The sequence below is a fragment of the Lontra canadensis genome, unplaced genomic scaffold (assembly GCF_010015895.1).
Source record: "Lontra canadensis isolate GAN:19392208 unplaced genomic scaffold, GSC_riverotter_1.0 scaffold15, whole genome shotgun sequence".
Taxonomy (NCBI): domain Eukaryota; kingdom Metazoa; phylum Chordata; class Mammalia; order Carnivora; family Mustelidae; genus Lontra; species Lontra canadensis.
The window spans coordinates 24,789,612-24,805,065 of NW_022631009.1; the positions used below are offsets into that span (position 1 = coordinate 24,789,612).

The 15,454-nt window shown below is 38.0% G+C and overlaps 1 protein-coding gene across 1 annotated transcript in view; it reads left to right on the forward strand.

Annotated features, from left to right (window-relative positions):
* Positions 1-15,454, forward strand: part of RAD54B (RAD54 homolog B) — a 93,266-nt gene that overhangs the window by 13,541 nt on the left and 64,271 nt on the right. Inside the window, exon 2 of the mRNA XM_032858696.1 lies at positions 2,160-2,328. Within this exon, the coding sequence (XP_032714587.1) occupies positions 2,160-2,328 (169 nt within the window). The remainder of the gene's footprint in view (positions 1-2,159; positions 2,329-15,454) is intronic.

A 15,454-nucleotide genomic window follows, 5' to 3' on the forward strand; every position in this document is an offset into this window, starting at 1 on the left:
CAGAGGGAGAGGGAGAAGCAGAACCCCCATTGAGTGTGGACCCTGATGTTGGGCTTGATCCCAGGACCCCAAGATCATGACCTGAGCTGAAGGCCAGCCGCTTATCCAAATGAGCCACCAAGGCACCCCTGTTTTTAACTTTTTGAGGAACCTCCATACTGTTTTCCAGTGGCTACACCAGTGTGCATTCCCACCAATAATGCAAGAGGGTTCCTTTTTCTCCATATCCTTGCCAACATCTCTTGTTTCTTATGTTGTTGATTTTAGCTGTTCTGACAAGTGTGAGGTGATAACTCATTGTAATTTTGATTTGCATTTCCCTGATGGTGAGTGATGATGAGTATCTTTTTCATGTGTCTGTTGGCCATCTGTATGTCTTTCTTGGGGAAATGTTAGTTCATCCCTTTTGTCCATTCTTTAATTGGAATACTTGTTTTTGGGGTATTGCATAAGTTTTTTATATATTTTGGATACTAAGCCTTTAATACATATGTCATTTGCAAATATCTTCTCCCATTCCATAGGTTGCCTTTTAGTTCTGTTGGCTATTTCCTTTGCTGTGGAGAAGCTTTTTATTTTGATTTAGTCCAAGTTTATTTTTGCTTCTGTTTCCCTTGCCTCAGGGGACTTATCTAGGAAAGAGTTCCTATGACCAATATCAGAGAAATTATTGCCTGTGCTATCTTCTAGGATTTTTATGGTTTCAGGTCTCACATTTAGGTCTTTAATCCATTTTTGAGGTGGGGAGGGATAGAAGAAGAGGGAGAGAGAATCTTAAGCAGGCTCCATGCCCTGCATGGATCCCAGTGGGGGATTCAGTCTCACAACCCTGAGATGATGATGTGAGCTGAAATCAAGAGTCAGACACTTAACCGACTGAGCCATCCGTGTGCCCCTCCATGTTGAATTTCTTTTTGTGTATGGTGTAAGAAAGTGGTCCAATTTCATTTTTCTGCATGTTGCTGTCCAGTTTTCCCAATACCATTTGTTGAAGAGACTGTCTTTTTCCCACTGAATATTCCTTCCTGCTTTGTTGAACATTAATTGACCATATAGTTAGGGGTTTTATGTCTGGATTTTCTATTCTGTTCCATTGATCTATGTCTTTTTTGGTGCCAGCACCATTACTGTTTTGATTACTACAGCTTTGTAATATAACCTGAAGTCTGGAATTGTGATGCCAGCTTTGCTTTTCTTTTTCAAGATTAATTTGACTATTTGGGATCTTTTGTAGTTCCATACAAATTTTAGTGTTGTTTGTTCTAGTTCTGTGAAAAATGGTGTCAGTATTTGATAGGGATTGCATTAAACATGTAGATTACTTTGGGTAGTATAGACATTTTAACAGTATTTGTTCTTCCAATCCATGAGTATGAAATGTCTTTCCATTTCTTTGTGTCACCTTCAATTTCTTTCATAGTTTTTACAGTACAGGTCTTTCACCTCTTTGGTTAGGTTTATTCTTAGGTATCTCATTATTTTTGGTGCAGCATACTCATTATTTTGATGCCAATCCCAGGAATATCTTTTCACTTGTAAACAGTTTAATATTTGTCTCTGTAAACAACGCAGTGACAGTACCACTATCCCACATAAAAAATGGAGAATATTGAAGTATTGATTTTAATATTGAGAAACTTTGCAAAAGAGAGCAATTGTCTCTGAGAAATGGCATGTGATGATGTTTAAAAACTCTCCTGATATGTTGTGTAACATACACTATAATTATAAGCACAATTTTCATTCTTTTGTGTGTTTCAGCTTTTATAACATAATTAAAACTAGTTTAATAGTAAAAATTGGATTTATTTATTTATTTATTTTTAAATTTTTTTTTTTTTAAGAATTTATTTATTTGAGAGAGAGTGAGAGAGCACAAGCAGCGGGAGGATCACCGGGAGAGGGAGAAGCACGCTCCCCATGATGAGGGGCTCGATCCCAGGAACCCAGGATCATGACCTGAGCTGAAGGCAGATACTTAACACACCGAGCCACTCAGGTGCCCCTAAAAATTGGGTTTTAAATTTATTTTAAAATATCTATTCCCTATTAAGATATAGAGAAACTGGTAGTTTATATTTTAAATTAGGAATCTGCTGTGTAAAAATATGGGGAATTAGATTTAATTTCTGCATAAAATGTATCTTCCCTTCTTTTAGGCTGTTGCAAGTGAGAATACCTTTCTCCAGTTACAAAATAATCCCAGAATATGCAGTTCAAATCTGTCTACCGAGGGAAGCATTAGAGAAATTAACCATGGTCATAATAACAGTGGAAAACACTATTCTGAAGCATCTGTAATGGCAATGTTAGATCCACCTCATACAGGTAAGACTTCTTTTTATTTATTTATTCTTTTTATTGATTAGGTTTACACTGTAGTATTATTTAAATTGACTGTTTCAAGAATGAATGTTATATTGAAAAGTGTTGTAAAACCTCTAGATTGTTGGCAATTCAGATTTTTTTGGTCATAATTTCTTTAGTGATTGGGTTAACAGCCATGTAGTTCAAATCTTGTACTTTATAATAGATATCTAAGACTGTTCATTGTGAACTTGTTGGTCAAGTATGGTATGTTCCTCAAGTACCAAAATAAATTCTGTTTAAAGATTTGATTAAAAAAGTTATAAAAACCATGTTGGGGTAGACCATATGACTCTTAATCTCAGGGTCATGGGTTCAAGCCCTACATTGGGCATGGAGCCTATTTAAAAAAAAAATTAAAAACTGTGTTAAGAGTACTAAGTTGTAGAGGTGAACTTGAAATGAGTAAAACTGTTAATTAATAATAGTTCATGGAGTACCTTCAGATCAGTTAGATTTGCATTATAAGGGTACATAACTGAAGGAGAACCAAGGATTTAACAGAGCTTCCTCCCTGCATTGTTGAATTGAGTTAAAATAATGATTGTTTCTTTTTTTATCTCTTAGAAATTAATATTTTAGAAGTAATTAAAACAATAAATAGGGTTGTTTACTCATGTTTATTTGGCCTTCGAAAGACAACATAAGACTACATTTTTCCAAATAACATTCATTTTTTTGGTTGAATAAACAGATTCAGGGAGAGAGCCCCATCTGCTGGTCTACAGAAGAGTAATTGTCATGCTTAAGAAACCAGTACAAATCAGTAAGAATCCTTAACATTTTGAAGGAAGTTCTTGAGATTTGTGAGGATTAATAAATTTTACCTATGAATGCGTTTATTTCTTGTTGGGGGAGAAAAGAATTCTGTATTTTCCCAACTGACTAGGATTCCTAGTTTCGTTTATGTGTTCCTTATAATTTTTCAAAAGCTGTGATGGTGTCAGGACAAAGTTGAGAAGCACTTTTTATAGGGATCTGAGATCCCTAAAGACAGCTCTGGGTATGGCAGTTTATCAGCTGCACTGTCTCATTGATTTGCTCTCTCCTTGTTTCTTTTCTCCTTGTCCTTCCTTTTATTTTTCTTCCATCTTTGTTAAGTGAATATCCTGTTCTCCCAGGTTTTCTTCTCTACCGCCAAGCCTGTGACAGATAATGATCCATCTATTCCTCTTTCTTTTTCTATTATGGTGGCTAATCTCTTCACTAGGGAATGATATTTAGGCTGTAATACATTCCTTGTTACTGATTTGCTGCTGTATTTTTGTTCTATAGTTTCTCACTCTTTAACCTGCTAAATATGAGAAGGGAGTTAAGAGTTAAGATAAATTGAAGAGGGAGTTAATTTACTCAACCCTTAATCCCTTAATCCCTTCTCTGATTTAATACATTTACTGGACTGGGGGACCTTTGCCAACCTCCTGACACCCTCCTGCCTCTCATTCAGAGAGAGGTTAATTGGGGAAAAGAACACTGTGAGAAACATCTTGCTTTCTTTGGTGGATTACTGGAGAGGAATGTTTTATGTAGAAAAAGTATGGAGATGAGAGATCTTTGTAGTATAATTCACCTTTTTACATCTTTTTAATCCTAGATCCACACCCCTCCCCGAAGTGGGGTCTAAGCCGGTTTGTCCCAGTTAAAATATGTCCTCATTTTCCCTCATCATCTGTTTATTTTGAAAAATTTCCTGCATGTAGAGAAGTTGAAAGAATAATTATCATCCTAAATACTATAGTTGTTAACATTTTGCTTTCCTCTTTCCCCCCATATGTCCATTTTTTTCCTGGATCATTTGAAAATAAGTTGCAGATGTTATGCCATATCATCCCTTAATACTTCAGCATGTATTTCTTTCTTTTTTTTTTTTTTTTAAGATTTTATTTTTTTGACAGACACACAGTGAGAGAGGGAACACAAGGGGGAATGGGAGAGGGAGAAGCAGGCTTCCTGCCAAGCAGGGAGCCTGATGCAAAGCTTGATCCCAGGACCCTGGGATCATGACCTGAGCTGAAGGCAGATGCTTAACGACTGAGTTACCTAGGCACCCCTCAGCATGTATTTCTTAAGATTTCTTAATAATACATAATACTTAATATCCACTTCATCAGTAATATCATTTTTGCCTAAGCTGGCTTAAGTTTGGTTTCTTTCTCAACTGAAAGTGCCCTAATGAGTATATTTTCATTCCACTGAACTTCACTGGGCATTTCAGGTCTCTTTATAACCCAGTACCTTTGCAGGTAATAGTCCTTGTGTGAGAATGAAGGTGTAGGTCTGATGTGGAGAACAAAGGCAGGAGAAAAAAAAGATTAAACTTCCTTACAGCTTACAGCCCACTGACAAGTATTTGGGACAGGTAGAGTGACGTTTCTCAAGGAACTCAACTGCCTCAATGTTAATACTTTACTAAGGGCAAAAGGCAACCTTAGCTTGGCATTAGCCCTACCTCCAGGATCTTGTAAGTCTTTAACACATAACAATCTGTTTGGAAACTTCCTTTTTCTTAACCCCCACTCGCCAAGATATATGTTAGTAATCATCCGCCACGCATGTGGCCCACCGATGTACATCTGAAGGGTCTCATGACTAAGGTTATAGTAGACAGTAGTAAATGACTTTTTCTTAATAATAGCTAGCTCTTCAAGGTCCTGGCAAGCTTGCTTCCAAATTCCTTAGAGAGTACACTATCCCTAAACTCCTTCCATCTTGAAAGTATATAATCAGCCACTCCTCACAACCCCATTGCAGCTCCTTCTGCCCACAATCTTGTCTGTGTGCTCTAATAAAACCACCTTTTTGCACCAAAGACATCTCAAGAATTGTTTCTTGACTGCTCCTGGATCCCAACATTTCACATCAGGTCTACCACTAATGACTTCATCCATGGCTCAGGGTAAATGCCTTTTTGGAGGTTGTGCTAGAAGGGCTCTCTTCTGTCTTTTAAAAAAACTTTTTTTTTTTTTTTTAATTTTTTGGGTCTTGTCTGCACCCTCTACTCTTTGCCTTGGCTTGAGAAAATTAAAGGAGAAATACAGTTGGTTCAATTAATTGTGTCCTAAAATGATGTGTTTTAAGTCCTAACCTCTGGTACTTGCGAATGCAACCTTATTTGGAAATGGGGGCTTTGCAGTTGTAATCAAATAAGGTCGTACTGTGTTAGGGTGGATCCTAAATCTAATGGATTATGTCCTTATAAGGCGAGAAGGCCACATGATGATCGAGTCAGAGATTGGAGTAATACAGCTGCAAGCCCAGGGTCACCAAGGACCGTTGGCAACCACCAGAAGCTAGAAAGAGGCAAGGAAAGATTCTTTTCTGGAATCTTCAGAGAGAGAAAGCTTTTGCCGACACCTTGATTTTGAACTTCCGGTCTTCAGATTTTGAGAGAATGAATTCTGTGGTTTTAAGCCACCTAATATTTGGTACTTTGTTATGGCAGTCCTCAGAAACTGATACAGGAAGCCTTGGTCCTCCTAATATTCAGAACAATACTTACTTTCTTTAGAAACAGAAAGAAATTGTTTCATTCTTTCTGATTCCTTCTCGTTCTCTCTCAAACTGTTCATCCACACTGTCTTGTTTTGTATTTTATTTATTTACCTGACTAAAGTGTGAATACGAAGGCAGGAACTTTCCCCTTTTCAGGTTTTTAAATCAGATAGTATGAATTAGAAAAAACATATTATGATTGAATGAAAGGATCTTGGAAAATTTGTGGTTAAGTCCCTTGGGTAAGTCCTTTGGCTCTGAAATGCTTCAGAGAAGTCAAGTAGTCAAGAATAAGCTACTGGGATATCATAGTTTTCAGGGTTCGGTAATATTTGAGGAAACAGTTTCAAAAAATGGAACAAAAGTCATATTGTAATAGATAATTAATGAATGGAAACAGGTAAATGGAATCACTGAATATAAATAAATGAAGTATGTAAAAATAAATTTGGTTGTGAAGGGAAAGAATAGTATCCTGAGGAGAGAGCATGGGACCAGAGAGGTTTTTGTTGTTGTTTAAGATTTTATTTTTTAACATAATCTCTGCACCCAACGTGGGGCTTGAATCCGCAACCCTGAGATCGAGAGTTGAACACCGTACTGACTGAGCCAGCCAGGCTCTGTTATTGTTCTTTTTTTTCTCTTTTTAATTTATTTATTTGACAGAGAGAGCACAAATAGGCAGAGCAACAGGCAGAGGAAGAGGGAGAAGCAGACTCTCTTGCGAGCAGGGAGCCCGATGCAGGGCTCGATCCCAGGTCCCTAGGAACATGACCTGAGCCTAAGGCAGCCGCTTAACTGACTGAGCCACCCAGGTGCCCCTCTAGTTACTGTTTTTTAAAAATAGTATGTTATAGGCTGTAAGGAATGACGTAGTGAAGAGAGGAAGATTAAGGATAAAAAAGGGAGTGATAAAATCTCTTTGTGGATATTAGATAAGTATTTTTCATTTGGAATTGAAGGCCTTGGGAATGGTTGGATGCCTTCTCGGGTTTATAAATTCTTGGGGAAGCTTAGAATTTTTTATTTTCTTTTAGCTGATACAAATAAATGCATATAAGCATATGCTGGTTCTTTTGCATGGCCACCTTATAATTATTGTAAATTTTCATGTCTTCAAATGAGAACAGAGGTGGACAGAATGTGTTAGTGTTATACTCCTATCAAATAAATGCAGGTTTACTTAAGATAGTTAAACAGTTGGGGCACCTGGGTGGCTCAGTTGGTTAAGCTCAGGTCATGATCTCAGGGTCCTGGGATTGAGCCCTGCATCGTGCGCTCTGCTTAGTGGGGAGTCTGTTTCTCCCACTCCTCCCTGCTCATGCTCTCTCTTGTTACCTCTCTCTGTCTCAAATAAGTAAAAAAAAAATCTTAAAAAAAAAAAAAAAAAAAGAAGGGCACCTGGGTGGCTCAGTCGGTTAAGCGACTGCCTTCAGCTCGGGTCATGATCCCGGAGTCCTGGGATCGAGTCCCGCATCGGGCTCCCAACTCCACGGGGAGTCTGCTTCTCCCTCTCACCTTCTCCTCGCTCATGCTCTCTCTCACTGTCTCTCTCTCAAATAAATAAGTAAAATCTTAAAAAAAAAAAAAAAAAGAAGATGGTTAAACAATTGATCCATTGTATGCCCTGTTTAAGAAAAAGCTTGTTGGGGTGCCTGGGTGGCTCAGTTGGTTAAGTGTCTGCCTTTAGCCCAGGTCATGATCTCAGGGTCCTCAAGCATACCCTCTGCTGAGCACAGAGCCATACATGGTGCTCCATCCCAGGATCCTGAGACCATGAACTGACCTGAAATCAAGGGTTCTCTGCTCAATGGACTGAGCCACTCAGGTGCCCCATAGAACTACCTTATGGTTTTAAAAAGCTACTAATATTTCATCATTATGGATATGCCAAATATGCTTAACCAGTGTTTTATTAAAGGATATTTATATTATTTGGTATCTTTTGTTACAAGCAAAGCTACAGTTAATGTCTATATATTATATACATATGTGAGAATATATTCGTGGGATAAACACCTTGAAGTAGGGTACTGGTTTCAAGGTATGTGCATTTATCATTTTGATGGATAGTGATGAAGTGCCTTCTAAAGAGGTTAGAAGTTTATCCTTTCACCAGCAATGTATGAGCAATGCATGTATTATTTATTGTGATGTTCAATCTATATATGAATATATACTTCTACTTTTTGGTATTTGATAATCTAATTGTCAAAAAATGTCATTTTGTTGTGCCTTTATTTATTTAGTGTGCACATGCAGGAACAGGGGAGGGGCAGTGGGAGAGGGAGACAGAATCTCAAGCAGACTCCTGCTGAGCTCGGGTCTCGATCTCAAGACCCTGAGATTATGACCTAAGCAAAAATCAAGAGTTGGACACTTAAGCAGCTGAGCTTGCTGTGCCTTTTAAGTTAAACTTTTTAATGCTATATTTTGAGACTGTTCCAAACTTACAGAAAAGTTTAAGAATAGTACAAAGAACTTCCACAAATTTTACTGCATTCATGTGTGTAATTTTTCTGAACCAGTTGGGAATAAGTTGCCGACATGATGCTCATCACTCTATAAATTCTTCAGTCTGTATTTCCTAAACAAGAGCAGTCTTCTATATAATAAAGTACAACAGTACAACCATCAGAATCAGGAAGTTTACTTTGATACAGTATTACCCTCTGATCCACAGATCCTATTCAACTTTCTCCTCTTGTCCCAGTGATGTCCTTCATATAAAAAATGAATTTAAAAAAGGAATAAGTAAACATTTTTTCCTACTAGTCAAGGCTTATGTGTTGTATTTAGTTGTCATGTCCTTTTAGTCTTTTTAAATCCAGAACAATTTTTTTCATTTATTTACTTTTAAAGATTTTATTTATTCATTTGACAGAGAGAGAGCACAAACAAGGGAATGGCGGGCAGGGGGAGAGGGGGAAGCGGGCTCCCCGCTGAGCAGGGAAGCCGGATAGAGGGCTCCAGGACCCTGGGATCATGACTTGAGCTGAAGGCAGACACTTAACTGACTGAGCCACCCATGTGCCCTGAGGCCAATCATTTATAGAATGTTTCTCATTCTATAAATGTTTGATTTATGAATAGATAATTCCTTATGATGTTTCCTTATGAATAGATTCAGGTATATATTTTCAGCAGGAATATCACAAAAATAATTCTTGGTATAACATTAGGGGGCATATGATGTCATTTATTCCATTATTAGTGATATTAAGTTTAATTATTTAAATAAATTAGTATCTGCCAAGTTTCTTCAGTATAAAGGTATTATTTTTGCTTTTGTACTTAATAAGTATCTGTGGGGAGATCCTTTGAAACGGTGTCAATATTTTTTATTTAATCAAGTGTTCACCTAGTAGTTTTATCTTTCTCTTGCTTAAATCATGATTGTTGAGATTTTCTAATTCCATCTGTATTTTTTTAGTTGGCATTCTGCTGTAAGCAAGAGCTTTTCCTTCTCCCCATTTATTTGTCCATTAATTTTTGCAGATTCATCTTGAAGCACATTTGAAACTACTAGGTATTATCCAGGACCATATCTGTAGGAGATTGAGTTACCAAATTCTCTTCTGGGTATCCAGCATTGCCTACTCTTTTGTAAGACACAGGGTGCACGGGGAAAGGCAACGATTAGATATACATATTGAACTGTTGTTCTTAATTAATATGGATATGGATTCGAGAGAGTTGTGCTTTTATGTGTGTGTGTGTGTGTGTGTGTGTGTGTGTCTGTAGAGGAGGGTGTTTTGTAATGCCAAAAATTAAATCAGTATTATATGCTCCTTGATACCTGATAAAATCAGGAGGGTCTTGAAAGGCCTAACTACAAGTTCTCTTCCGTACTCTGTTCCTGAGGATAAGATCCCCTAGTTACAACAACGCTTCTTACTGACTAGATCAGGTGCAGTTCCTGCTTATCTGTGGATAACAGCTTTCATTTCCCTGCCAGCTGCAGAATTATTTAAACAAGTCAGTCACATCTTCTAGGAGCCAAGGGACACCTCACCCTCTTGGTACTGCAAAGCCTGCTTCCCACACCCCTACTGGTTCACTTTGTTCTGGAGGGCAATCCCTCTGTGGCCTTCCATGAGAGTGGCAGTCTTCCTCCCCCACTCAGTGAGTGTATGTAACTGCTGTTGATCTGTACCTGTCCAGTATCAGGTGTTGTGTATTTGGCCATCCTTGTAACTCTAGAACAGGAATCCTTTCTCACCAACTAGGTAAATAGGAAGGCAGTTAAAACAGAGGGAGACATGTGCATTTTCCTAAGGAGCTTTACTGAATTTCTCAAATAGTCTTATAACTCTTGCCATCCTTCCTCCCAAGGCTATAAACTATCGATGTATAAACTTTGTGGGATGTATTTACTAAGGTCTTTTGGAAAGCCTCTTCTTTGCCTAGCATATTAAGCATGTTAAGTTTGGTCTACACTTCCTCGGTTGCTTGAATTGGGAGTATTCCTGTTTGAGCAGAACTTTATTTTTTTATTTTTTGTTAAGATTATTTATTTATTTGACACAGAGAGAGAGATCACAAGTAGGCAGAGGCAGGCAGAGAGAGAGGGGGAAGCAGGCTCTCTGCTGAGCAGAAAGCCCGATGAGGGACTCAATCCTAGGACCCTGAGATCATGATCTGAGCTGAAGGCAGAGGCTTAACCCACTGAACCACCCAGGCGCCCCTTGAGCAGAACTTTAATCTGGAAATCTGCTTTATGCTTTTGGGAGGGCTCATGTAGAATAATTGAAATAATAACGGTGTTCAGCTTCTACTTTTAGGGGACTGAATTGTGTTCGTATTTTCCTCTTCTCTGAATCCTAATTTCAAAACAAAATATGGGGTGACTGGGTGACTCAGTTGGTTAAGTGTCTGCCTCTTGACTTTGGCTCAGATCATGATCTCAGGGTCAGGATTGAGCCCTGCACCATGCTCCGTGCTTGTGCAGAATCTGTGTGGGATTCTCCTTCTCCCTCTCCCTCTGCTCCTCCTCTTGCTCATGCTGTCTCTCTTTCCCTCCCACAATCAATCAATCAATCAATCAATAAATGTATGTATGTCAGTCTTAAACACAAAATGTGAAATGGTGATTTAAGCAAGACAAAAGAAGCAAATGGGATAAGCACAATGGAAAGAAAGCACAATTTTTAAATATCAGTTAATATGCTTTTAGTGTAAGTATTAATAAAAATACTGGCTTATATAATTGAATTTTATTGGCATATATAGCTATTGAAATTTCAGGCTTCAGGGTTGACTGGTATAGCAGTCTAAAGGATATCCTCATGAGCCCAGTGTCTTTCTCTTTTTCTCATCTGTCATTTTCCATAGGATTGGCTTCATTGTTAAACTGGCTCCCCTCATGTTAAGTGATAGATTTCAACAACCATTGGGGCTGTATACTTCCTTTTCCTTATCTATCTGATGGAAGGCAGATGCTCCCTGCTCATAATCATTAAATAAGATCTCTTAATTTCATTCTGATATTATGCCACTTTCCTAACATTAGAAAAGGGTTTCCTAACATTAGACCTATATTACCACTATAAAGAAGACTTACTGGTTTCTGAGAATCATCAGTGTACCAATCAGACACACATTCTTCAGCCCTGTCCTTGGAAGTGAGAGCTATCTCATCGTAATTTCCTGGCTACTGCACAATAGAGTGGTATGGATGTTAGTAGGACACCACTGACATCCATAATGTTAACTGTGCTGAAAAATGATTAATTGAAAAGATGGCTGAAATAAACATGAGTGCTGTAGCAATATTTTTAGTATATAAAATTTATTTATTTATTTATTTTTAAGATTTTATTTATTTATTTGACAGAGAGAGATCACAAGTAGGCAGAGAGACAGGCAGAGAGAGAGAGAGAGAGAGAGAGAGAGGGAAGCAGGCTCCCTGCTGAGCAGGACCCTGAGATCATGACCTGAGCCGAAGGCAGCGGTTTAACCCACTGAGCCACCCAGGCGCCCTAGTATACAAAATTTAAAGGCTAGGTTCCTGCCAACCAGCTGCTGGGGCAGAGGTTCCTTTAGCTCAAAGTAAGTTTTTTTAAAGATTCTATTTTTAAGTAATCTCTACACTCATGGGGCTCAAATTCACAACCCTGAGATCAAGAGTTGCCTGCTCTACCTACTGAGCCATCCAGGTGCCCCTCATTCAAAATATTTTACCCCTATAACAAAACTTGGCCAAATAGGGAGCTGTTTGATGTATGAAGATGTATGTAAATCTAGACTGTATAGAGTAGGTCTGTGATTCATGTAGCATGGTTGCAGTAAGTTTTATAATTTGACTCTGTGAGATAATATAAAGTATATTTATTGGTCTCTCTCTAGTTGCTGACATAGAGCTCCTACAACCCTTCTAATCTCCTCAGTGATAACTGAGCATTTTTTTGTTCTAGTATTTGGTCTTTAACCCCGGTCCCTGACATAAGGTTCCTACTAAATCCTTTTGAATTTCTTGGGCTATAGTAGTTTCTTTTATTCTAAGGAGGTGATTCTTGGTAGGTTCTTGGATGGGGGATGGTTGCCGGGAAGATCAAACCATGATTACAAGCTTGGAATTTTCAGCTTTACTCCCATCCTTCAGAGAGGGAAGGGAGGTTGGAAATGGAATTAAATGATAGATCATACATGCCATGAGGAGGGCTCTATAAATAGTATGAGGCTTGGAGAGCTTCTGGGTTGGTGAACATGTGGAGATGCTGGGAGACTGGCTACCTGGAGAGGGCATGGAAGCTGTGTGTCCCCTCCCATGTAACCTGATCTACATATCTCTTCTATTTGGATATTCATCTGTATCATCTGTCATATCTTTTTATAAGTTGGTAAATAGTAAGTAAACTGTTGTCCTGAGTTCCGTGAGATGCTCTAGTGAATCATTTGAATTTCTGGGGCTGTGGGAGCCTCAGATTTATAGCCTCTTGGTCAGAAGCACGGGTAACAACTCACGATTGGCATTTGAAGGGAGGGGCCCTGTCTTATGGGACTAAGCCCTTAACCTGTGGGATCTGATGCTATCTCCAGGTAGATAGTGTTAGAATTGAGTTAACTTGTGGGACATCTAGCTGGTGTCACAGAATTGTTTGGTGTGTGGAAAACCTCCCCACATCTTGTGTCAGAAGTATTGTGAGTATGGTAGTTGTGCAAGAGAAAGGAGTAACACAAGAGGAGGACTGAGGTGGTTTTTTTTTTTTTTTTTTTTTTTTACTCAGTCTCCTTCAGTTCTGTAAGGATTACTATGATCTCTGAAATCTATTTTTTTTTAAAGATTTTATTTATTTATTTATTAGAGAGAGAAAATGAGAGAGAGCCTGAGAGGGGAGAAGGTCAGATGGAGAATCAGACTTCCCATGGATCTGGGAGCCTGATGCGGGACTGGATCCTGGAACTCCAGCATCATGACCTGAGCTGAAGGCAGTAGCTTAACCAACTGAGCCACCCAGGCACCCTGAAATCTCTTTTTTGATTGTCTCAAGTGCTTAATATCACAGAATGTCCTTACCAAAGCACAGCAATGAAGTATGAGTTATAAATGCTACAGCAGAATGATGCTTCGGGTTTGGATTCACCATAGTTTTTACCCTATTTTGTGTGGCATATTTTTTTGTTTGTTTCATCTAACTCACATGTTGCACTGTGAAATATTAAACATAATCTTCTGTGCCTCCTCAGATTCTCTTGATACCGCCTGCCTCCTAGACTGCTCTGCTCTCTGTAGGCTGATCTGTTGCTTAATTAGAGCAGCAGGGCCCTACTTCTTGGTGGCTATGGTCCAGCCAGGCTAATGAGGCATAGTCTGAGAGGGTCTGTAGTTTCTAGTGTTGGATGAAACACCACATCACGGGACTTAGGGGTAGCACCCTGCATGTTTGTGGAGGCTGGATGACAGTCTGGAAGTGAAGTGAAGTTTATTGTTAGTGGGATGAACATTGACTAGTGGGAAATAGGAGACAAGAGAGAATCTTCCAGGTCTATTCCTCTTTCTTTTCTCTGTGGACTATTGTAAAGTTTTTTTTTTTTTGTTTTTTTTTGTTTCTGTTTTGTTTTGTTTTTATAGGCTATTAGGTGATATTCCAAGGAGAGTTCCAAGTAGATGCATTTGCCAAGTGACCTACTATATCATTTCATAGCTTGTTATAAAGTGGTAGCCGGCACTTTGCTTTACATAGTTCCTTGCTTAAGTTTCCCTTTTTAAAAAACCCTTGATATCCTGTGTAAGCAACTCCAAAATAAATCCATCAGCATTCTAATCATTGTTTCAGATTCTGTTTGCCAGAGAATTTGGGCTAAGACAGATTAATAAGGCATAATTTCTTACCTTTTTTTTTTTTCTTTTGGACTGTCCTAAGATCTAGAAATAATTTCAGTAGTCACAGCAGTACTCTTCTTGCCTAAAAAAATTCATGGAAAAAATCCTCCCTACTCCACGTTACTTCTTATGGTTAAATTTAATAGATGTAATTATCTTAATTCTATTTTAGAAATTTATTCTTACTACATTTTTAGTTGCTAAAGAGTTAAAATATATTAACTGCTATTTTTATTTTTAAGGATAATTTTGGACATTAAACGATTTTTAAGCATGAAGAAACATGAAAGAATTATACTTTGAGCACCCATATGCCCATCACCAAGATTCTACAATTAGATTTTTACTATATTTGCTTTGTTGTATATGCATCTATTCATTTATCAGTTTATCTGATTTCTTTTAAATTTTATTTATTTATTTATTTATTTATTAACAGGCTCTGTGCCCAACCTGGGGCTTGAACTCACAACCCCTAGATCAGGAGACACATGATCTACTGACTGAGCCAGCCAGACACCGCACTCTTACTTTTTAGAAATTAAATAAAGAAATTTTTATTATTAGAGTGTAGTCGACATACAATGTTAGATTAGTTTCAGGGGTACTGCATAGTGATTTGACAGTTTATACATTACTCAGTGCTCACCATTATAAAATATATTCACCATAAAACATTATTACGATATTATTGACTATATTCCGGATGCTGTACTTTTTATCTCTTGTGACTGATTTGTTTTATAACTGGGTGTTTGTGCTTCTTAATCCCCTTCATCTATTTTGCCCATTTCCTCACTCCTCTCCCCTCTGGCAACCACCAGTTCTCTGTATTTATGAGTGTGTTTCTGTTCTCTTGTTTTTTAGATTCCACATAGGAGTGAAATCATATGGTATTTGTCTTTCTCTGACTTGTTTCACTTAAGATAGTACCCTCTGTGTCTATTTATGTTATTGCAAATGACAAGATCTCATTCTTTTTCATGGGTGGGTAATAGTCTGTTGTGCATGCACACAGATGTATGTGTGTGTGCATGTACACCACATCTTTATCCATTTGTCTATTGTTGGACACTAAGGTTGCTTCCATATCCTGGCTATTGTAAATAATCTTGCAATAAACATGGGGTTGCTTGTGTTTTTTTGAATTAGTGTTTTTGTTTTCACTGGGTAAATTTCTTGTGGAATTAGTGTATCACAAGGTATTTCTATTTTTAAATTTTTGAGGAACCTCTATACTGTTCTCTACAGTGGTTGTACCAATTTACA